The 25,640-nt window shown below is 38.0% G+C and overlaps 1 protein-coding gene across 1 annotated transcript in view; it reads left to right on the top strand.

Annotated features, from left to right (window-relative positions):
• faxdc2 (fatty acid hydroxylase domain containing 2) overlaps positions 1 to 25,177 on the top strand; it is a 28,308-nt gene extending 3,131 nt beyond the window's left edge. The window contains exons 2-9 of the mRNA XM_007232130.4: positions 42 to 95; positions 1,498 to 1,595; positions 2,333 to 2,436; positions 5,454 to 5,575; positions 9,814 to 10,019; positions 10,165 to 10,270; positions 11,146 to 11,312; positions 24,334 to 25,177. Coding sequence (XP_007232192.3) covers positions 42 to 95; positions 1,498 to 1,595; positions 2,333 to 2,436; positions 5,454 to 5,575; positions 9,814 to 10,019; positions 10,165 to 10,270; positions 11,146 to 11,312; positions 24,334 to 24,490 — 1,014 coding nt within the window. The 3' untranslated portion in view covers positions 24,491 to 25,177. The remainder of the gene's footprint in view (positions 1 to 41; positions 96 to 1,497; positions 1,596 to 2,332; positions 2,437 to 5,453; positions 5,576 to 9,813; positions 10,020 to 10,164; positions 10,271 to 11,145; positions 11,313 to 24,333) is intronic.
• The last annotated feature ends 463 nt before the right edge of the window (positions 25,178 to 25,640 follow it).

Here is a 25,640-nt window from a genome sequence, read left to right as displayed (position 1 = left end):
CTTTTTAAGTTGACTTTTTGTAATTGTATGTGTGTTTTTAGGAAATGGAGGGTCCATCCAGCTCACAGCAGCGCCACCACAGGACCAGACCACAGGTGGGTATAATTGGATCCCTTTTAACCAGGCAGATATTCAGAAGCTTTATACGTTCCTGCTGAAAATCAGCATTGCTGGCTCAAGCCGATTAAGCTGGTTGGTCGGTTCAGCTCTTCACTAGTTTGGTGTATGTTTTGGTTTGAGTTTTGTGGTTTAGCTGGTTGAAAATTTTGATCAACATGACCAAGCTGTATACATTACTGTAGACCAGCAGTACCACCAAGCATGACCAGAATCTGATCAAGAGCTGATTAACCAGCTAGCTTACCAATACAGCGTATGTTTGTTTCTCTGAATGACCATTTCTACAATCACCTTGACCATCAAACACCATCTTAGACCTGATCTGAACCCAGCTACCAGCAGAAACCGGTCTCGAGGTGGATTTTCCTACAGGGGTGTAGAACTTTAAAGCAAACAAATAGGGCACACTCCACCTTACAGTGAACCTGTAGAACCAGTAGATCTATATTGGTACGGCAGGAGTTTTTTTAACCAGTATACTGATAAAAATATGTTCTTTCTTCTTGTGACTAAATATAAACTACTTAGCAACCTAATCATTCAAACTAAATATGATAAACTGGACTAGCAGCTTCAGTTTAGCCCTGACAAGTTTAGGGTGTTTTCAGTTTGGTTCGATTGTTTAGCTGGTCTACCAGCATGGCCAAGTTTGTTATCCTGCATGACCAACGTGGTTGACCAACAGTATGACCAACTTGATGACCAGCTTGGTCAGAGTGGTAATGCTTATTGGTCAACCAGGCCTTTCAACATATGCTTTAGACAATCTGAAACTAGTATCAGCAGAAACTGTTTTTTTTCCACATTGTAAATGAATACTGAAGTTATCCAGACTATGAAGGAACACGTAAGGAATCATGTAGTAACTCAAAAGTGTTAAACAATTCAAAATACTCTGTGAAGCATTTAGGTGGCCCTTATCTGGGGGGCTGTTATCTTGTGCAACAGAGTTACCAGCCTCAGAATCCACAGGTTAAGTTCATCAGAGGTCTAACTTTCCTGGGGTGGTCCTGATGAGTGCCAGTTTCAGTTTTTTGATTATCTTTGTGAGTGCACTTAAGGATACTTTCAAAGTTCAGGAAATCTTTCGAATTGACTGACCTACTTTTCTAAAAGTCATTAGAAAAAGTCAGTAGTTCTTGCCATAAAATGGGAGTCATCTAAGCAAGAGGTGCTGCTTTGACAAATGTAAGATATAAACTAAATAAAAAACTAAATTACTAAATAATTAATATTTAGGAGTTATGTAGTAAGGATTAGAAAGTACAGATGACTGTGTGAAAAAATAAGTAGTAGAAGTAAAAAGTCATCTTAAAAAATAATTAACCCAGTAACTTATAGATAACTAATACTTAAGTCTGTTTTTTGTGTCTGTAGGAAAGCAGTGGTGGATTATGGGATTCTGTGAAAAAGGCTGCTTTTGTCATCGGATCAGGACTGTTCTTCCTCGTAGCTTTCCGGAATTCCGTAACATGGTAATAACACACTTCTCCTCAGAACTTTTGTAGAAACTTATTTGGATGGGTTCCACCAAAAACAAAAGAGCCAATGTTCAGCGTATCAACAAAATTACATGATTTATTCCAACATGGCCTTAAAATAAACTGCTGATATCTTAGATATGAACACACCAGCAAAAAAAGGACATTTAAATGTAAGGGGGGAGAGTACAGTTGAGTAGCAGCAGCTGTACAGCTGTACTGAGACAATCGGCCTAGCTAAATTAGAGGACAAAAATGGGAGAAAATTTTGAAGAAGAAGAAAAAAAAAACCTATACTGCACCACTTATGAGTGAGTAGGGATCCATTTTAGTCACAGACGTGTTTTAAAAATATATATACCCAGAAAGCTTCTCTGATTGATTAGTGAGTTTGACCCAGTTTCTTGTGCTCTGTAACTTCTGTACTTGTTATTATTGATTATATTATTCACCATGTTGCACAAGGCTTCTGGGTGCTTTTTCAAAGTGCAAATTTTTAACCATAGGTTAATAATAAAATATTAAGTACATTAAAAACATAATGTAATAAGTAATAGACACTGAGGCTGAGCTGCAGTGTCATTAGGGTGAATAATGTAGGTATTGTAATATACACTGAGGAGGAGCTACAGGGTTAATATACTGTATATTAACAGCACTCTAAATGTAGGTTTTGTGATATACACTGTGTTGCTGGTATTAAATGTAAAGGTCTGTGTCTGTTCTTGTAGGCACCTGCAGAGGTTTTGGGGAGCGTCTGGGGATTTCTGGCAGACTCAGTGGACGAAGGTTTACACCGCTTTTAATGGAAATGAAGTAGCCTTGTTCTTTGTTGGTGAGAACTGAGATAATATTATTTGACGTTATTACAAAGAACTGCTGTAAAAGCTAATGGTATGGATGACTAGTTATAAACAAAAATATAATATTCTGAGGTGTTATGTTGTGAGTAAAGCTGATGACTAGCCAGTGTGCTCCTGGGGGGGGGGGGGGACGCACATGGATAATAGGACATTGCTTTTTGGAAGTTGTGCAGACATTTAACAGTCCTCTATCCACAGTGTGGATCAGAAATAGGGGTGGGCTATATGGCCCTAAAATAATATCATGATATTTCATGGTATTTTTGCAATAACAATACTCTTGGCAATATGACAAAACACTGAATTAAAAAAATTAATTCAAGAATATACTACTGCAACTATATGAAAATTCAATGTTGTTATTGCATACAATGTGATATGGCACACCCCTAACTGAGATATTAAAAAATACAACAATTATATCAGATTTGTAGCAAAAGTCAATGATCCAGAATGTCATGATACTAATAATACACTTCAAATATCTCCATATATCCAGGACTGAAGTAAAATAAATGATACTGGACAGATACGACCCACAGTCAAATATTAAATATCTTACAGGTCCATGCAATGTACAATCATTGGACATGATAGTAGTTCCTGTCCCTTGACTTTTGGCATGTAGTTTAGCATCGGTGTGGATTTACCAGGCTTTTTAGTGACTGTTAGAGCGCCCCCTCAGTTTGGGAAAGTTAACCCTGGCTATAAGGCAGTTGAAGCCTTTACACTCGTTTACATTTTTAACACAATTATTTATAAACGGTTGGAGATCTTTTTTTTTTTTCCCAAGTTTCTGTTTTATAAGATGTGCAGCTGCTCATTTATAAATAATAGTAATCTATTTATATGCTCCCTCCACACCCATTCAAAAGGTGAGGTATTATGATACTATATATTATGTTATAAATATAAATATATATGAATATGTATACTAATGCTGTGTCTCCCGTGTCTGGCTGATGTAAGTTACAGGCTTTAAGTGGAGTATTGTTTTAAACTTTGTCCTTTACAGTGTCCGAGTTATTCTGGGAGAAAGTTTAAGGGGAAAAAAACTCTCCCATTTCTTCCTCGGCTGAATGGCCGACACTGGGCCGGTCCTCTGGGAGCCTGTATCCTCTTACACAAAGCAAACAGCCCGGCCCACTTCAGTTAGGTGTTATTCAGGTTCAGAATGCTCCGCACTCTGAGCATGCAGCGCTCTGGACTTTGCCTTTTAAGGGTGACTCTTGGTCAGGCACAGAGTCTTCTTTCAGGAGACATCATTAAATTACCCAACACTACTGACCATCATTACCCAACATGTTACCCAACACGTCTGGAACAGTTGACAACACGCACACTATCATTTCAGCATCAATAAGAATAAATTAAATTCAGTTCCAATCAGTTTTTCTATCCAGTTTAGTCATTTTCAATTCCCCACTGGCACTTGTAAGATAATGCTAAGATAATTTAACCTCGTCATATTACATCCAAAAATCTGAAATGAGATACAGTACCAGTCAAAAATTTGGACACCCCCTTTCTCATTTAGAGTTTTTTCATTTATTTTTTGTATTTAGTATTTTTGTGCTTAGTCCTGCTGTCAGGACTACACTGGTGTTATACCAAAGTCCAGCTCCCATCAGAATCTGACTCCCCATCACGCAGCAATATGGGCACAACAGACGAAGCTCACAAATTCTGTTTATAGATATATCCATTTTTTTCTTAAAAAAAAACATTAGACCCAGGTTAATGTTGTTCACTTCACCTTTTAATGTTTTTAATGTTATGGCTGATACGTAAGTGAATACATTTTTAAAAAGTTATGCTAAACATATTTCTTCATTTTGGTCGATACATCATAAATTCAATGCAGAGTACACCACAGGCAGTGGCATTTATACTGTTGGTCATCACGCAATAGGGCTGGGCGATATGGTAAAAAAACATTATATCACAAAATTTATTGCAGTGTTTTAACACATGCAAAATGCGTCACAAGTGGCTTATTTTAAAATCTGCTATTTAAATGCTCTTTCATGCATAGTACAGTCAGTTTTTTTTTATTTTTGTTACACATTATCCACTTGAACAGGATTTTTGATATCCTCACTATGCACCCAATGTGGTTTGAGTGATCTGAGGACACTTCAACCAAAGTGCATTTTGGGGTGTGTCCATTGTGTGAGGTGGCTCAGGGCGTTTTCACACCTGTAATTAATTTCTATTCAGATCAGTTGATGAGTTTGTTTACCTGGAGCGTTTTCTTCATTTGTTTGGTTTGGTTTCACACAGGCACAAACCTAATCACACCAAAAGCCACCAGTAAACCACATGAGCACATTTTCTTCTCTAATTGGTCAGTGCTGTCTGGCGCGGGAGCAAGAAATTAAATATAGCGAGAAGTTTTTGTGTTCCAGCACGGATATCTGTACAGCTGATCTAACCCTAAACGCTGAAACGCTGCGCTTTTAAACATGGTGTTTTTTAATAGTACGTGCAGTGCAGATGTACATGTAGTAAAACGCAGCACATACCGCATGTGTAAACAGAATGAAGCAGAGACAGCGTTTGTTCATAGCTGTGGTAATTAGCATAATCTGGTTAGTATATCAGATTAAACTGCTCCTTATCAGCAGTTTAGCTCAAATAAAGGAAGAATATCTGATGGCTGGTTCTGATCAAGACTGGATCATTTTCTCACCACAAGAGAATCCCTCCCCCACTAGCAGGTCTCTGTCCGGTTGTTTTGTTCTGCACCCGAGTGCGATTTACTGTTTTCACACCTGCTCAATCGAACAAACCAGAGTCTTATTTAACCGGACCAAATAGTGCTGGTGTGAAAACGCAAAAGCAATAAACTGTTAAAAGCAAACCAAAAAAAGGACACACGCTGTTAGTGATGCAAAGCACCACACTATAGGAACTATGTGAAAGAGTGCTAAGGGTTGTCAAGTGATTGATTTACAGTGATTGATTATCTGTCTCTGTGTGTAAACAGGTACCATGCTGGTTCCTACTTTCTTCTTCTGGCTGTTTAACGCCTTCCTGATGCTGGTTGATGTAACAGGAAAGCCCAACTTCATCACGCGCTACAGGATCCAGACCGACAAGAACAACCCGGTATGAATTCCCTTCATTATCTCTTCATAGAGCAGGGGTGTTCAAATATATTTCTCCTTCTGGCCCCCAACAAAAAAAGTTTAAAGCCACGGGCCAAAGACATACCACTTTAAATAATACATTTTCCTGATTATTTCATTTACACACCATTTTACTTGACTAACTATCTTTATCTTTGACGGTGTTGTGTACACTAAGATTTTTCAAATTGATGTTTAATTTCATGATGTCTCTTAATATTCAACTCCTTAATTACGGTAACTTTTAGACTCTTTGGCCCGTTTTCTGCGCTAGAAATGCGCACTCCCTCCGCTTTTAGACTCTTTGGCCCGATGTTTTTGAGCTAGAAATGCGCACCCTCTCCGACTCTTTGGCCCGTTTCTGACTCCTAGCGTTCAAACTTTGAATCTCACATTATAAAAACCTGCTTAACAGCGGGCCAACTTTTATTCTATTTCTAAAATACCTCGCGGGCCGCTCCAAAAAAGGAAACGGGCCGCAAATGGCCCGCGGGCCGTAGTTTGGACACCCCTGTAATAGAGTATCTGGAAAAGCAATCGATTAAGTGATTCACATAATCATGCAATCCAGTTGATATGATTCATAATAGTGTTTAAAAATACAGTTCTGGTGGATGTTTTTTTTTGTATACACACTACAGTAGGTCTATAGTAAGTGCAGTAATAGGTTTTTATTTGTTTCTTTAAACTTTTAGTATAAGGGAAATTATAAATTTTAATTTGTGGGTGTTTTCTGAAATAAACAGGGATCTAAATTGTCCACAAAGAAATGACTCTTAGCAAGTTGCACTTTGACCAGACACTTTTGGTTGCCGTCAGCAAGCTTCTGGCAGATTCTGGCTGAATGAATCACCACTCTTCCTGGTACAGTTTGTTCTTCTAACTACTTTTAAAAACATATTTAATATTCAGGGTAGGGTTGAGGTCAGATCATTGGGAAGGGGAAGAGCTTAATATTATTGTGATGCACTGTGATGTGTGTTTGGGGTCACTGTCCTGTTGCAACACCCAAATGTGTTTGTTACACTCACTGTCTATCTTAGGGTTTCCCAAACTTAACCAAACAACCTTAAAAAATGTGCCACGGCCCACAGGAACAGACTGACATGCTTCACTCAGACTCATACTAATATTAATGTAACTAGCTTTTTAGCTTTGTTAGTCAGTCATGTGACTGTATTATTCCAGACCAATCAAAAAGCTTGATCTAAGTATAATGTTTTTTTTTTTTGCAAATAATTAAAATAATAAAAAAAAGTCACAATAACGTTTTTTATCTGTACTTTACTGAAGCATTTCAATTCTGGGTGACTTTTTTTTTTTACTTTAACTTCAACTAAAACTCTCATATCTTTTACTTTTCACTCTACTACATAAGCAGAATCTAAAATGACTAATTATTAATAATAAATCTTAATGTGTTTTAACCTGTTGGATACCCTGCAGAAATATTCAGTGTTTTGTGCAGACATAGATTGAAATGTTTTAATAAAAAAGCGAATGCCATTATTTATTCAAAGCTTGGTGAAGGGGGAGTTTTTTTCACCTTGAATGAGCCAATTACGCATTAAGAGTCGTGTTAGAAAAATGATAAGGTATTTTTATTTTCCATACTTTGAAGGTAAATACTTTTGTACTTTTACTCAAGGGAAGGATTAAAGGGCGGACTTATTCTGCTTTTACTGGATTAATATGAAAAATGTAAAAACTTTACATTCAGTCTAAGTGCTTTTCTATAATACCTTCCTGAAATAATCCTAAATAAGCTTACTTAATTCTTTAAGGAAACACAATGAGCATATGAGAGTTTTCATAGTTATTTAAGGGATAGTTTATCCTACCTACATGAAATAATCCTCAATCCAATCTTTAAAAATATTGATTGAAAAGAAGAAAACAGTTAACATTTAAACAGCCACAAATTGTACAGCATTTCCAGCTAGCTTTATGAACTCAATAATAAGAATAAACAACTATGCAATATTTATAATCTAGAGACTTTATTAATAAGAATTTAACTTTATATTATAGTAAAAATCTTATCACTTACCAGTTGAGGACGAGCCCTGAATCTTGGAATTTAGTCACATTTTATTTTGATTAGGAATAATGAATTATAAAGTCAAACTCTTAAAATAGGCCATTATCCTAAAGGGGTAAAATCAAATCATTTGATCAGCTGGAGAGGTGGGTAGGCCATTTTGATGGCCGTGCAGTACCATGAGGAGATGACAATTTTGCCAAAAACATTACTTGGGCAATTATTTTAGTTGAGGATTTGATATATGTAACACTTTAATACATGGTTTAGGTTCTTTGTCCAACACTGCTTAACCACTTGCACTGTTATTATAACATGGTTTTCAGTGTGTTTTGGTCACGTTTCCATTCACCTTTACCTTTCTGTGATTAACTAGACAGGATGTTGTTAAAGTGCAGTAAATTAGCAGAGTGACTGTGCAAATTATGGTCTGTTTTTGGTTAAAAAGCTGTTTTTGCAGATTTATCTGTGTGAAAGGTTAAATGTTGTCTCCTGCAGTGCTGGTTGAACAGAATGTAATCAGAGCTGCAGGGATAAGGGCTGTTATTACCGATATGCTGTGTTTATTACTGATAAGGACAGAGAATGGACACTGTGCTCAGACTCGGAGAAACCAGAGATATCAGCAGGATATTGTTCTTACGGTCAGAGTTTTCGCGTGCCGCTTATTCATAACTGGAGTTACGTAATGTTAGATATGGATATGGAATAATGGCACATTGCTTTAAATCTTTATTCACTTTTTTAACAATTCTTTAATATACAAAATATTATATAATATATAATATAATATTTATAAAAAACGTATTCTTAAACACTTAAAATACTGTTTTAGGCATAACAGTGATTTTTACTTACTTTCTGCTGCACATCTTTCAATTAAATAACACTAATTACACTCTCTTTAGTGAAAAATGCAGTCAGGTCAGTGCATTCGTGATGTTCTTAATATGTTTAAGGATTATATTTTCTAGTACCTTGACCAGCATGTATCATCAGATATTAAAGAAACATACCAGGTTTTAAACTTTTGTCAGCAGAGCTTCAGACAGTATTTTCTTAGTTGAACTGTGTGGGATGTAGCCTTCAAACCTGCCCACTGCCATTCCCACAGTCCAATTTTCACTCCCCAGGTTGCCAGGTATAGCACACAACAGCACTGCAGCTGTGAAAACAGGCAAGCTGGCTATTTTTCTGCTAAACAGGTAATTACTGAGCTTCAGTAGGATTGATAACCATAGCTGGGTAATTTACCAGCACCACTAGAGGTATATACTTATATATTCACTGTTCAGCTACAGAGTAAGACTCTGTAAGGGGCCATCTGGCAACCCATGTCAGCTTCTCGTCTAAGGAGGAGCCGGAGGGGCAGGAAACTTTATTCAGTGTTTGAAAATTGGTCTTTTCACACACTCACTTGCATTTATTACTCAATAGTTCTTTTAAAAAACAATTGGCATAAAATATTGTAATTTCCCACCACTATGGCCCCTATAAAAGCCTTTGTCTTTTTGAATATACTTAATTTATATTAGAATTCAATTATAATTAGTTTCATTTAAGGAAATCTGTAGGACCTGCCCACATTTTTGTTTATTTGTCAAAGTGTTAAAAATTAGATTAGTACAAGAATGAGTAGGATGAACACAATTAGACGATTGTGCACTATATGGACAAAAGTATTGGGACACCTGCTAATTATTGATTTATATTTTTTGTTCTGAAATCAAGCATATTAAAAATAGTGTTTATTCTGCTTTTGTTGGGGTAACTGTTGGGGTTCCTTGTCCGTGGAAGACTTTCTACTACACTTTGGATTTAAAGCTTTGCTGTGAGGGTTTGATTGCACTCAGCAACAACAGCAACAAGAGTTAATGAGGTCAGTACAATGGCTGGAGCATCATCATTCCAGAGGACACAGTTCCGCTGCTCCACAGCTCAGTGCTGAGGGGCTTTATACCCCTCTGGCCCACACCTGGCATTAGTCGTGGTTCCAACAGATTCACGTTTGTTTTTCTGCTGTTATCTGCTCTTAATGGCAATGCTTATCTACTACAGGGACAAGACAATGTGTATGTTTGTACATCTGTGTCAGCAATAAGCATAAATTAAAGTAGTTGAATGCAGCATTTATTATAAATGGAGCAACAGTGTAATGGAGAGTGCTCCCCCTGCAGGTGGACCAGGAGAAGCTGCGGCACGCAGTGAAGACGGTTCTGTTTAATCAGCTCTTCCTGTCCATGCCACTGGTGATTCTGACGTTTGCAGTGATGCAGTGGCGCGGAGAACCTTGCAGACCAGAGCTGCCCACGTTCCACTGGGTTCTGCTGGAACTGGCTATCTGTGGCCTGCTGGAGGAAATCCTGTTCTACTACTCGCACCGGTCAGCACAACTGCCCCATACTGACAGCTACTAAATTACATAACAATAAAACTGCACCTGCTCACTAAATAATATAACTTTAATGAATGTTAAACTATGACAGCAACAATCAATGAATTATTTTACTGTACATTCATATCTTCAGGCTCTTCCACCACCCAGCCTTCTACAAGCACATCCATAAGATTCATCACGAGTGGACGGCTCCAATCGGAGTGGTGTCTCTTTATGCTCATCCAGTCGAGCATGTGGTAAGTGTTTTTTTTTGTTTGTTTGTTTTTTTTGCTTCTGTTATTGAGTGATGTTAATAATAATAATAATAATAATACAGGGTATATAAAATAATCAGTTCAGCAGATGGTGATTTAAATTTAGACACAGCCTGTGGGGGAAGATGGCTCTGGTGACATGACATCTCCCAGATGTTCTGTGTCTGAAACTAGAATACTATTCGCCAAACGCTTTATTTTAAATGGGTGTTTCTTTAGTTATGAGACACTCTGTATACTTATTGTACAGCTCTGGAAGAAATTAAGAGACCACTTCAGTTGATTTTGCTATTTATAGGTATATGTTTGAGTAAAATGTGTAAATGTATATAAACTACAGACATTTCTCCCAAATTCCAAATAAAAATATTGCCATTTAGAGCCTTTTTTTGCAGAAAATGAGAAAGGACTGAAATAACTATAAAAAGATGCAGAGCTTTTAGACCTCAAATAATGCAAAGAAAACTCATAAAATTCAGAAATCAATATTTGGTGGAATAACCCTGGTTTTTAATCACAGTTTTCATGCATCTTGGCATGTTTTCCTCCACCAGTCTTGCACACTTCTTTTGGATTACTTCATGCCACTCCTGGTGCAAAAGTTCAAGCAGTTTAGTTTGGTTTGATGGCTTGTGATCATCCATCTTCCTCTTGATTTTATTCCAGAGGTTTTCAATTTGGTAAAATCAAAAAAACTCATCGTTTTTAAGTGGTATTTTTCCAGAGCTGTATATTTACAGTATATATTTTTTATTTTATATTTTTATTATATTCCAGTTGTCTGCATTAGGATTCACTCAACACATGTTACACATGTTCTTAGATCTTAGAACTGACATCTCTCTCTCTCCCTGCAGTTCTCCAACATGCTCCCAGCTCTGATTGGTCCGGTCCTCCTGGGATCTCATCTAGCCACCACCTCCCTGTGGTTCACCATCGCCCTGCTGGTCACCACCGTCTCGCACTGTGGATATCACCTGCCCCTGCTGCCCTCTCCTGAATTCCATGACTTTCACCACCTCAAGTAACTACAAATAGAAATTATTTATTTATTTGATTATCTTTTGGGCAAAAGTTTTAGGAGCCAAAATTGCTAAAACACTGGCACTCCGAACGCTCTATTAGCCAAACATGTTACATTCCACCAATTAATCAAATTATTTCTGTCCAACCCACCACAGGTCACCTCATCTTTCTCAACATATCATCCCATACGTTCTCACTTTACTCACAGTTACATTTTACCTACTGGATTATCTCCCCACCTCATCCCATATGTTCTCATTCTGCACTCTGCACTCTGCACTTTACTCACAGTAACACTTTACCTACTGTACTCTCTCTCCACTTCCACATTACGTACATCTAGACTAGAGTCCTGTTCTCTACGCACATGTACATAGCAATATAACATCTATATTTTCAGTTATATATTGTACATTCAACAGTCCAATACTGTATGATTTATAGCCTGTTTATATTTTGTTGTGTCTCTTTTTCACTCACATGTACAACTGTACCTATGTGATGTGACAATAAAGCTGATTTGATATTGATTTAACCTAATTTTATTTTGATTAGCAGCTACATGTTCATAACATGTGTAGGCTATAGGCTACGCTACACAATGGCTTACCTAAGGCTGCAGAAGCCCCGCCCCTTTGAGGGCAAAAAAAGGGGAAAAAAATATTTTCTCCACAGTATTTGATGGAATATTTACCCACTTTTCTATGCAAACAGAATTATTATGGATATGTTATGGATATGTTGCAGGATATGTTACATTATACAGAACGTATATGCTGGTGAAAATTTTACTAATGCTAAAGTGCACAGTCTGTAAAAATGACTAACATGATGTATGGTAACTAGTTTACCCCACTTTCCCCCCATAAAAATAATACTATTCAAGTATGCCTTTACTGTGGGAAAAATGCATTTATTTTGTTTGTTTGCAGTCTGTTAAATATGTAAAAATAGGAAAATATTTACATTTTTCTGAAATATAAACACAAAGTATATGTGATGTTTATAAACCTTGTTGCAGCATTTTTATGCTGTCAGGTGCAGGGCAGAAAGACATTTCCAACACACCTTTCTTGAAGTCAAGGTCTTGAGTCTTCCAATAAGGTTTGACATGTTTATTTGTCTTTCAGGCATCCAAGGGTTCACATTTTACAGTTACATTGCCTGTCTAACATCCTTAACTAAAATTGACCAAAAAGGGGTGGTTGAAAAGCTGAACTGCTCCCACCCTGCGAACCTTCCTCCTGCTCTCACTCTCTCTGCCTGCCATTAGTTTGTGTCAGCCATTACATGCTGCCACCCCATAGAGTCAGTGACCGGTATGCCCCCTAGAGATGGTGGTGATAACTGCAGTTAGGCATTAAAGTGAAGTGAGGAAATGGTGGAATCAGTCCAAGCATAATACAAAATCAAAATAATGTACAGCATACTAACTCAAATCCTAACTAACACATTTACATATACAACTTGAATTTAATTTACTGTAAACATAAACAAATAATTTACCAAAAAATATATATTGGCTCCAACATCCGGCCCCTAATTGTGGACTGCGCAATTATAAAATAAATTAGGAGCCTCTTATCAATATCTTTAAGGTTCAATCAAAATCAATCATATACAACATTTTTATACTCATATTAAGTCCAATTTCTTGGTTGTTTCATCTGGTCTTCAAAGTACTTCCTTTGTCGTTTGTTGGTTTTGGGGTCAGAGGTCTCTAGTACTTGACCCACCGTAGGAGCTCAATCTTTACCATTGGCTCTTTTCATCAGCAGCTTCCAAAAGTAAACATAGTTTACTAATTGGTCTATGAAGTACATTTGTTTTAGTTTTAAGCAACACACTTCGAACAAGTCCTTGAGTGTCGGGGAAGGTTTTTATAACACGTCCCATGAGCCATGTGTTTCTTGGGGCAGTGTCATCTACTATAACCACCACATCTCCTACCATTATATTCCTTGTTGTTTGCTGCCACTTGCATCTTTGCTGCATAACTGGAAGATATTCCCTGATCCAGCGTTTCCAAAAGAGATCAGCAATATACTGTACTTGCTTCCATCTTCGTCTTAGGTGTAAATCATCTCTTTTGAAGAGACCAGGTGGCAAGACTGGCTGTGCTTTTAATGAAAGCAAATGGTTGGGTGTTAGAGGTTCAAGATCATTGGGATCATCTGAAACTGTGGTTAAAGGGCGATCATTCATAATGGCCTCTACTTCACACATAACTGTCTGTAAAGATTCATCATCAAGAATCTGTTCTTTTGTCACTGAATATAGAATCCTTTTAACTGACTGTATAAGTCTTTCCCATACACCACCATGATGAGCACCATATGGGGGGTTGAATTCCCATTTCACTCCTTGCTTTGTCAGAGCAGTTTGGATTTTATCATGGTTTAGTGCTTTCAGAGATTCTTCCAGCTCTCTTTTTGAGCCAACAAAATTGGTTCCTTGGTCTGTTTTAATGCTCAGTACTGGACCTCTTCTGCAAACAAATCGTCTCAGGGCATTGATGTTTGAGTCTGTGTCCAAGGAGCTTGCAACCTCGAGATGAACAGCACGTGTTGCCAGACATGTAAAAATGACTCCATACCTTTTTACCTGAGCACGGCCTCTTTTCACTTTTATTGGACCAAAGTAGTCGATACCCACATGAGTGAATGGTGGTACACATGGGGAGAGGCGGTTTTGGGGGAGATTAGCCATTTTTTGTTCTTGTGGTTTAGCCTGAAATCGTCTGCAGATTACACATTGCTTGATTATTTTTCGTGCTAAGGAATTGGCACAGGGAATCCAGTACTGCTGTCTGAGTTTTGAAAGCATGTGATTTCGTCCAGAATGACCAATTTGTTCATGAATGTTTTTCAGGATAAGTTTTGAGATGTGAGACGTTTTGGGCAAAATTACAGGATGTCTTTGCTCAAGTGGCATGGCCATTTTGTGAAGTCGTCCTCCTACTCTCAAAAGTCCGCTGTCCAAAAAGGGATCCAGTTTGATTACAGGGCTGGTAACTTTAATATGACCCCTTTGATATTTAAGACATTTAATCTCTTCTGGGAAGTTCTGCTGCTGAACATATTGAATTATTCCATGTTCTGCTTTTTTTAAATCTTCAACCATGAGGTAACATGGGGGTCTTGTTTTTACCTGGTTGGTGATTATCTTTCCTTTGGACAACATTTCTTTTAATCTCAAAATCCATGCAACAGCTCTTTTTAATTTATTCCACTCAGAGTAATGTTCAATCAACTTGCTGGTTGGACTTTGATCATCAACTACTGTAACGTTTACAGTTACGTCCCTTTTGACTTCTGGGTCTTCTTCTGGGTATACAGACCCTAAATCATTCAATATTTTGGGCCAGGCACTTTCCTCCTTCAGTAGAAATGTTGGACCATTTAGCCAACGATCAGATTTCAAGAAGGCTTCCACATTGAGACCACGAGAGGCATCATCTGCCGGATTTTCTTTGGAGTTTACATACCTCCACTGATTAGGCTTGGTCAGATCATGTATGACAGAAATTCGGTTGGCCACATAAGTGTGAAATCTCCTGGTCTCGTTATTTATGTATTTCAGTACTGATTCACTATCAGTCCACAGAACTGATTTATCCAAATTTATTTGCAATTCACATTTCAACATATGGTCCATGTGAGATGCTAGTGTTGCTGCTGCAAGTTCTAATCTTGGTATAGTGATTTTTTTAAGGGGTGCCACTCTAGCTTTCCCCATCACAAATGCGACATGTACTTCACCTTTCCTGTTTGTGTACCTCAGATAGCTTGCTGTTCCATAACCGGATTCACTGGCATCACTGAAATGATGTAGCTGGGCCGTCTTGACTCTCCCAAAGCCTTCTGGTAGCATGCACCTACTGACTTGGAAATCAGACAGCTGGTTAAGTTCTAGCAGCCATTTTTGCCATGTTCTGGCTAGAGCATCTGGAAGGGTTTTATCCCATTCATATTTCATTTTGCATAACTCTTGGAGTATCTGTTTAGCCTTTAGGATAAATGGCGCTAGGAAACCTAGTGGATCATAAACTGAGCTGACAACAGAAAGGATAGCTCTTCTTGTGACTATATTGGTTCTTGGATTGATTCTAAAACTAAATGCATCATTCTCTACATTCCACTGAATGCCTAGAGCCCGTTCTACGGGTAGTTTGTCTCGATCTAGATCCAGTTCTTTTACTGGTTTACATTTGTCCTCAGCTGGAAGGGTTGCTAAAACCGCTCTGCTGTTACTGATCCACTTTTTGAGTTTGAATCCTCCTTCAGCACAAGCATTTATCAGACCTTTGGTTAGAGCTTTAGCCTTCTGTTCAGATTCGACAGATCGTAAGCAGTCATCAACATAAAAATTGGATTTGATTGTACTAATGATTTCTTCGTCATATTTACCAGAGACATCATCTGCTGTTTTTCTCAATGCATAATTGGCGCAACTCGGGGATGATATGGCACCAAAGAGGTGAACCTTCATCCTGTAGTCCTCTGGTTCTTTGCTTGTGTCGCCATTTGGCCACCATAAGAATCTCATGAAATCGTTTTGATCTGGAGGAACTCTGACTTGGTGAAACATCCCATTTATATCTGCCATCAGTGCTATCCGTCCTTGACGAAATCTAAGTAGAACACCAATAAGAGTGTTGGTTAAGTCTGGACCTTGGATTAGTTCTTTGTTCAGGGAAGTACCCTGGTAGGTAGATGTGCAATCAAATACTACACGAAGGTTTTTCTTGCGTTTATGATAAACTCCATGATGTGGTATGTACCACACCTTACCATCATCTCTGTTAAGTTGCTCTTCTGGAACTTTCTCTGCATATCCATTACTGATCATTTCATTCATGAAGGAGTTATACTCATCATAAAAGGCTGGATCTTTTGTAAATTTCTTCAAAAGACTGGTAGCACGTTGCACTGCCATTTGCTGGCTATTGGGCATGGTAACGTTTTCATTACGAAATGGTAATGGTAAGTAATAGTGGCCATCCTGGTGAGTCACAGCATCTGTCATAATTTGCATATACTTACAGTCTTCCACAGACATTTCCTTCTTGTTATATTGTTTTTCAGAAAAGTCCTGATTGTACTGTCTAACCAGGAGATCTTCCAAGTTAGATACGGATATTCTGTTTGCTGTGACTTTTACACGGCCTACTTTGTCTGTCGTAGTAGAACTTTGGATTGGACCATTGACCACCCATCCCAAAAGCGTTCTAACTGCATATGGCCCATTGCCTTGACTATTCACAATCTGCCAGGGCTCCATGGCTTTTGGAACATTAACTCCAATCAGAAGTTCAACATTTGCATCGATGTCTGTAATCTCCACTTCCCTGAGATAAGGCCACTTTGTGAGATCTTCTCTGGTAAGAGCATTTTCCTTTGCTACAGGTATTTCACGTTGGGTATATACTTTTGGCAATTCAAGGAAAGAACTGCCTTGTAAGTCACTTACTTCCAACCCTGTGATTTCGTAGGTTGTTACTGGTCTTTCCTGAGCCATAGTTTTCAAAAGTATTTCTGTTTTTCTTCCTTTTGTATTCAATTTACGCATAAGATTCTCAGTACAAAACGTTGCTGAGCTGCCAGGATCCAAAAAGGCATAAACAGCTACAGTTCTGTTTCCTTTGATGGACTTGACTTGTACTGGAACTATGGCTAGTGTGCAATCTTTGCCGGCCCCACTACATTCACCAGATCCCAAAGATACAAGAGCACTACTTACTGACGTTTCCATAGAAGTCAGCAGCTCTGGTTGTTGGGTTCTTTTGTCTGTCTGGGTAGAATGCTGGGTAGCAACATTGGAGATTCCGTCTTTTAACTGCTCGCTCTTCTCCGGATTTGCATTCATATGGAGTAAAGTAGGATGCATACGATGGCAGAGTTCACAGGTCATTCTCTTTTTGCAGTTTTTACTGAGATGCCCTTTTAACAGACACCCAAAGCATAGTCCATTGTTCTTTAACATTTCAACTTTTGTTTGATGTAACTGGGCATTCATATGGTGGCACTTGACAAGAGTATGTTCTTTTTTGCAGAATAGACATGGAGTAGTGAATGCATCTTGCATGTTTACATTCCGTCTTATTTCTCTAACTGCAGTTGGTTTTAAAGTACCATTTGCTACATTTATTGTGGTGGCAAAACTACTCCTGCTTGCTCTTGTTTTCGTTTGGACCTGAGGCTTTTGTTTTTGTGGCCGTTTGCTAGCCATGGGATCTTGCAGATCACCAAATAACGGATCTAGTGCAATCCTGGCTTGTCTTTCAAGAAAATTTACTAGATCTCTAAATTGGGCTCTATGGTTATTTTTCTCCATGATATCATATGCAGCTGCTCTCCATTTTTCCTTAATCTTAAATGGCAATTTAGAAATAATCAGCCTTAGGTTAGATGGATTGTCAAGTTATGACATGTACTGCAGATCTTGCATTGCATTACAACAACCTCTTAAATAAAGAGCATATGCATGTAAAGCTTGACTATCCTCTGATCTAATATTATTCCAATTCAATGCCTTTTCAATGTAAGCACTTGTGATTCTAATTTCATTTCCATAGTTTATTGTGAGCAGCCTTTTGGCTTCACTATATCCTCTATTGGAATCCATGTGCAGACAACTACGGACTAGTTCTCTGGACTGACCAGATGTATATTGCTCTAAATAGTAAAGCCTATCTTTGTTATTAGTAGTCTTGTCTTCTATGCCATGTTCAAATGCTCGCATAAAATATCTAAAATTAAGTGGATCATTATCAAAGGTTGGAATTTCCCTGCTAGGAAGTAAGTTAGAATTCTGCTGTGCCAAAAGTATCTCTGCTATGTTATTTTGTGTTCGCATGACATTAGAAATGATCTGCTCACCACTCTGTTGAGAAACAGGCACCTGACTTGGCTCTGTGATACCCCGAGCCCTGCTCGGATGTCTTTGGCCCTGTTGTTCGAAAACAGTCCTCTGAAGTGGGGTTTTTGGGATGGCACCGGCACCTAAAGGTGCATACTCCACAGCTGACAGTGGTTCTGATTCTTTGGTGATATTCAGTTGCCCTTGTTCTGTAGTGCATCTTTCAATGTCCAAACCTGGTGAATAAACCTGTTCATAGCTTTCATAAATTTTTATTTTGGCTGTTGAGGCTGCTATATCTGTTTCCAGGTCTAGTTTTTCCTTCATGGCTTTTATTCTGGCTTCCTCAGTTTGCACCTTTGCTTTCAACTTTACCTCTTCCAATTCTAGATTATGTTTTTCTTGTAATGCAGAAGCATGTGCCATAAGAGCAGCTCTTTCAGCTTCCGCTTTCATTCGTGCTGATGAGGCAGTAGATTTAGATGAAGATCTTGAGGATCTGGAAGCCTTAGACGAACCACTTGCATTACTCACTGCTGAATTCCTTTTTCTCTCCATTACCTCAGAAATACTGTCTTCTGGTGTAACACTACACATGGTTGACACAAACAGATGTTCTTCTTTGTGTTCACCTACAGCCCCTTGTGCATCCATTGAAACCTCTTTTGTGGTCGATAATTCCTCTATTTCCAGTAAAAAGTCCTTAAAATTCTTCAGTTTGGGTTCAAACCAGTCTATGTGATCAACCTGCTTTTCTTCAGTTGGTAGTAGAGACTGCACTGATTCATGGACACGAACCAATTCCCCTATAGCAGTCTTCAGCATCTGCACCTGTGTATTCACCTTCATGGCAGTCTCACTGGTAAGCAGTTCTTTGAGTTCATTCATTCTTCGAGTACATACACCAAGTTTCCCTCTGCGAGTTGAAATCAACTGCATCAGTCTATCTTCTGTTTCTTTGGCAGAAGTCATACTCAGGCCTTCATCCATACTTTGCCTCTGGTCCATTCTGAAGTATTATTCCTTTTGTTACCTCTGGACTTGTGAAGGGTAATGGCCTCATCCAGCTTAAGTGGTGAGAAGGTTGGTGTTCCTTGTGTGGCAGAAGCTTTTCAACTAATGTTGCAGCATTTTTATGCTGTCAGGTGCAGGGCAGAAAGACATTTCCAACACACCTTTCTTGAAGTCAAGGTCTTGAGTCTTCCAATAAGGTTTGACATGTTTATTTGTCTTTCAGGCATCCAAGGGTTCACATTTTACAGTTACATTGCCTGTCTAACATCCTTAACTAAAATTGACCAAAAAGGGGTGGTTGAAAAGCTGAACTGCTCCCACCCTGCGAACCTTCCTCCTGCTCTCACTCTCTCTGCCTGCCATTAGTTTGTGTCAGCCATTACATGCTGCCACCCCATAGAGTCAGTGACCGGTATGCCCCCTAGAGATGGTGGTGATAACTGCAGTTAGGCATTAAAGTGAAGTGAGGAAATGGTGGAATCAGTCCAAGCATAATACAAAATCAAAATAATGTACAGCATACTAACTCAAATCCTAACTAACACATTTACATATACAACTTGAATTTAATTTACTGTAAACATAAACAAATAATTTACCAAAAAATATATATTGGCTCCAACAAACCTATTTATAAACGTATTTATAAAATAGTTTTGCGCTCAGTACTTGTTATGACCTTTCCATAAGACCAGTATATACAGTATTTATGGCAGTAGGTTAAATCTGAGAGTGAAGCTCTCTCAGATTAATTTTTGGTTTATAGTTTTAGTGTAAGCATGAAGCGGGTAAATACTCATCGTATCCATACTGCAGTTTACCCACGTCCCCATTCATCTGCTGCTCACCTTCATCCCACTTCTGAATAATGACAGCCCTACTGCTACAGTCCAGCAGTACAACTCAGCTTTATTCAGCTTTATTTAGCTTTATTCAGTTTTATTGATGTTTACATAACAACAGATTATGCTTATGCTTATCCCACATATAGCAAACATGTCATGACAGTGTATTCTGGCCCATATACTGGCAAGACTGTGGCCATAGGAATAAGAAAGGACAATGCTTATTGGTATGTCTAAGCTTCCAGTACTTCTTGGTCACATTTGAGTGCTAAGGTTTGCAGATTCCCTGTCAAGTCTCCCGTTTTGGCCGGGAAACTACCGTATTTTACTCCTCTTTCCCGCCGTCCTCCCGTATTAGTATTTTCCCGTAAATGTCCCGTTTTATATTAAGATTTAAAAATATATATTATTGAGGAGACAGGGCACTGACCGCTCTGTGTCTCTTAACCAATCGTGGAGCCGGTTCAAGGAGAAAGTCCCGCCTTTCAGGAGAAACATCCAGTCAGCTTGCTAAGGAGGGTCAGTGTGGGGAAGCCCCCCCCCCGTCGCTGTGAGTTCAGGCAGCAAGTCGGAGCTGCTGATGTTAAAACATATCTGGATATACAGCGATTTTTCTTAAAGAAAGGTAACGGTAGGCTAATCATGTAAACTGTGATGAGATTTTTCTTATAGCGGCTTAAAAATAAACCGAAATAAACACACAGATTAAACCTTTTAAAATAAAAAAATTACAGCTTGTGACTGAGTTTAACTAGAAATGTGGAGAGGACCGAAATTAACTGAACTGATCAGGAGTGATCAAAAGAAAGAAGTATTAATTAAAAAATATTAATTGTGTAGGCCACTTAGGATTAATAAGCTCATAATGCTATTTTTGGTCACCTACAGTCATTTTGCAGAATTTGTGCACCCTTTGTTAAATTTTAAATCTATTAAATAAATAATTATATAATATAAAAGAGTGCATTATGGCAAAAAAGACATGAAATCTTAACTTTTTTTTAATATCTAGAAAAGGATTTTTAATTTGGCTGTATTAAAAGAATGACATATGTAGGAATGTCCACAACATTTCAGATTCTGATAATCTAATTGTAGTGTGTAAGTGGTTCACATGTGGTTATTTTAGATTTTTTGTAAACGTGTCTTAAAATGTAAGGGATACTGAACCTTCGTTGGGTTGATGGGACGGCTTTAAGCGGACAGAGGAAAATATCCCTTATTTTTAAATCTAAAACTTGACAGGTATGTATTACTGTGTATATATATATATATATATATATATATATATATATATATATATATATATATATATATATATATATATATATACAGTGAGTCCAAGAAGTATTTGATCCCTTGCTGATTTTCTTTGTTTGCCCACTAATAAAGACACTATCCTTCTGCACTTTTAATGGTAGATATATTCTAACATGGAGAGACAGAATATCAAGACAAAAATCCAGAATATAATTTTAAAGAATATATTTTAATTAATTTGTATTTCAATGAGGAAAATAAGTATTTGATCCCTCTTGCCAAACACACTCAATACTTAGTGGCAAAGCCTTTGTTCGCAAGCACAGCGGTGAGACGTTTGTTGTAGTTAACCACAAGTTTAGCACACACACCAGGGGGAATTTTGGCCCACTCTTCTTTGCAGATCCTCTCTAAATCATGAAGGTTGGTGGGCTGTCGCTTGGCAACTCTGACCTTCAGCTCCCTCCATAGATTTTCGATCGGATTGAGGTCTGGCGACTGGCTGGGCCACTCCATGACCTTAATGTGATTTTTCTTGAGCCAATCCTTTGTTGCCTTTGCTGTATGTTTAGGGTCGTTATCATGTTGGAAGACCCAACCACGGCCCATTTTCAGATCCCTGGCAGAGGGGAGGAGGTTGTCCCTCAGGATTGTGCGGTACATGGCTCCATCCATCTTCCCAGTGATGCGGTGAAGTAGCCCTGTACCCTTGGCAGAGAAACACCCCCAAAACATTATGCTTCCACCTCCATGCTTGACGGTGGGCACAGTGTTCTTGGGGTCATAGGCAGCATTTTTCTTCCTCCACACATGGCGGGTGAAGTTGAGGCCAAAAAGTTCAATTTTGGTCTCGTCTGACCACAAAACCTTCTCCCAATAACTTGGTTCATCTTTCAAATGATCATTGGCATACTTGAGGCGCGCCTCCACATGTGCTCTCTTCAGCAGGGGTACCTTTCGGGCACTGCAGGATGTGAATCCATTGTTGCGCAAAGTGTTGCCAATTGTTTCCTTGCAAACTGTGGTCCCAGCTGCCTTCAGGTCATTTGCTAACTCCTGCAGAGTGGTTGCAGGACGATTTCTGACCGTTCTCAGCATCATTGCCACCCCACGAGGCGAAATCTTCTTTGGAGCACCGGGCCGAGGTCTGTTGATTGTCATGTTATACTCTTTAAACTTTCTGATAATTGCACCAATAGTTGTTACTTTCACATCCAACACCTTACTAATCTTTTTGTAGCCTATTCCAGCTTTGTGAAGGTCAACAATTCTGACTCTGAGGTCCTGTGACAGCTCTTTGGTTTTACCCATGTTGGAGACTTGAAATCTGTGTGATCTGTCTGATTCTGTGGACAGGTGTTTTTCACACAAGTGATTAGTGAGAACAGGTGGCTTCAGGTCAGGTAACAAGTTGATTGGGAGTGTCTAACTGGTCTGTAAAAGCCAGAACTGCTAATGAATACTAAGGGATCAAATACTTATTTCACTCCATGAAATACAAATCAATTAATATATATTCCTTAGATTTATTTTCTGGATTTTCTTTTTAATATTCTGTCTCTCCATGTAAGAATACATCTACCATTAAAAGTATAGAATGATCATGTCTTTATTAGTGGGCCAACGAAGAAAATCAGCAAGGGATCAAATACTTCTTGGACTCACTGTATATATTGCAGAAACTATATTACTGTAATTTTAAAACCAGTTAATGGCACTGACATAATAATGAAATAGCAAAATTAAACAGTCACACCATGTAAAAAAAAAACACTGAACTTTTAATTAATCATAGTGTAGAAGTTTAAGACTTTTTTTTTTCTTAACCTACCACAGCCTACCGTATTATACGGTGCACTATTAATAAAAGTCTATTTTCTAGTGTAACTTTATACATGAGGTGCACCGGATTATAAGGCGTAATTTCAAGCAGCGCTAGCCGCAGTTAGCAGCAGTAGCTAGCACCGCTACACTGAGTAACCCTGAGTGTTCCGGTAACCCAGGATGCCATTAGCTAGCGGTTTGTCCCACATTACTTGTTTTAACACGTTAAATACGCAGACTACAGTTCGATATACTCACCTCTGGACAGCGAAAGAACTAGCGCTTAGCATGGTTAGCAGCTAATGGTAATATTGGTCTAGCCTTGGCACTGTAGAAACTTCACTGTACTTCGCAGTACTTCAGTGGAGTGGCTTTACTACTCCTTATTAGCTAACTGATAGAATTTATACATAAGGCACACCAGATTATAAGTTATAATTAAAAGATTTTAAGTGCGTATTTCTTATATCTTGTAAATACGATGTATGTATGGGTTGTGATTTAATGTATTTATTATGTGACTTGCTAAAATTTTTGTTTGTGATATTTATTTGTATGTAAAAAAACACATCAAATAATACCCAATAGAGGAAATAGAGGAGAGAAAAAAATATTATTATTATTATTATTATTATTATTATTATTATTATTATTATGTTGGGGTCATGTCAATGTATTGTATGATAATTCAATAATGTAATTATTGTGACAGTATTTTAGCCAGTCATGCTTCAATAACTGTGAGTCCATACACACACAATGAAGTCCCAAACTAACTTAAATAAATGATTAATTCAATTCGATTCATGTTTTAAAAAGTGTTTTTTCTCTATGCTATTATATTATCATTATGTCAGTGTCATTTAATAGTTTAAAAATTACAATAATATTGTGTATCGCAATAATTTCTGGGACAATATATCGTCCACAAAAAAAAAAACTTATCGTGACAGGCCTATGTACAAATAAGTACTTAAATATGGTGGTTTTTCTTTTTTGTAGATTTATCTACTGAATACAACAATTGTAAACATGATTATTACATTACATAAAATATTAAATCTGCTTTTCTTCCAGTCTCTTAAATGAGGTAAATGATCTGTAATCCTGGTAGATACAGTGTGTGTGTGTGCATGTTTTGGGGTAATTTTAGTTGGTGGAAGTGGTGTGTAAATCTGATGATCTGCTGAACTATTGCTTTAATTGTCTGTGCAGGTTTAATCAGTGTTATGGAGTGCTGGGGGTTCTGGACCGGCTCCACGGGACAGACGATAAGTTCCGTCAGACGAAGGCCTACGAGAGACACACACTCCTGCTGAGCTTCACACCGCTGACTGAGAGCATCCCCGACCCGACCAAGAAGTCTGAGTGACCAACGCCCAGGAGTTCTACTGGGGTTCTACTGGACCATACTGGAGCTAGCTCAATCAACACTATTAATACTATTAACACACAATCTTACAGATGAATACAGTTCAGACAGACATGGATTAATTGAGCCTAATCCTGAACTAAAACTGCTGTACATTACCCCTCACACTATAACTGAATATGATACCAGGTCTAATCCATGTACAGGAAAACAGCTGTTTAAGTCTAAATGCTGCTAATATAATTTTTAAGTAAATATGATCTGATTTTAGTGAACTGAATTTCTGTTTTTTTTTTTTATTCTTAAATAAATAAAGCTTTACTGGACTAAAGCCAGATTTTATTATGATAGTTTATGATGAATCATTTCAGTCTTATATTAGTACATTTCCCATTAGGAATTTGAGTTGATTATGAGGACTGGTTATGAGCACTTTAGAGTGGAGGATTCTAATATTCAGTATCCAAATCTGATCACTTTATTTGTTTTATAATAGGATTCATTTTGTCATAAACAAAAAAAATGCACTAGTAACCAATGTTCTGGGTATTCAATGTTTTGTTCACCTTAACATAGTAAGAGAAATGTTAGTGTATAAGGTAACTACTAATGTAATTGTAATGTAATTAATTGAACTGTATTTGTGCATACGTTTTAAATTATATTAAAAATGTATATGGCTATGTATATGTTGGTGTTTTACATTTTCTAGCAGATTTTCATTTGGCATCCCTTACTGTCTGTGGGAGAAGTTAAATGATGTGTGATCAACAGACTAGTAAGGCATCATTAGGAAAGTTAACTGGGGGGGGGAAGTATTTTACACTTATAGTAAAAGAAAACTTTACAGCCGCAGTGGCGCCCCCTTGTGGCAATGCTAAGAATTCAGCTTTGTTACATTATATTTTGAATGCAGCTACGCACAGAACCTACCCAGCTGACATTTCAACGTTGAATCAACCTTGATCATCTTACTAACGCCGTTACTTTTCTCAGTAACGAGTAATCTAACTAATTACTCTGACTGTAACTATAACGCCGTTACTATTTCCGACACCCCATTACTGCACATTACTTTAGCAGCTGAATGAACAAAGGGCCCTATCGTACACCCCGCGCAAGGCGTGTAGCGTGGCGCGTTGCCACCCGT

The sequence above is a fragment of the Astyanax mexicanus genome, chromosome 17, assembly GCF_023375975.1.
Source record: "Astyanax mexicanus isolate ESR-SI-001 chromosome 17, AstMex3_surface, whole genome shotgun sequence".
In the NCBI taxonomy this organism is placed as follows: Eukaryota; Metazoa; Chordata; class Actinopteri; order Characiformes; family Acestrorhamphidae; genus Astyanax; species Astyanax mexicanus.
Note: the sequence above shows the minus strand (reverse complement) of the source record. Positions and strands in the feature narration are given on the sequence as shown.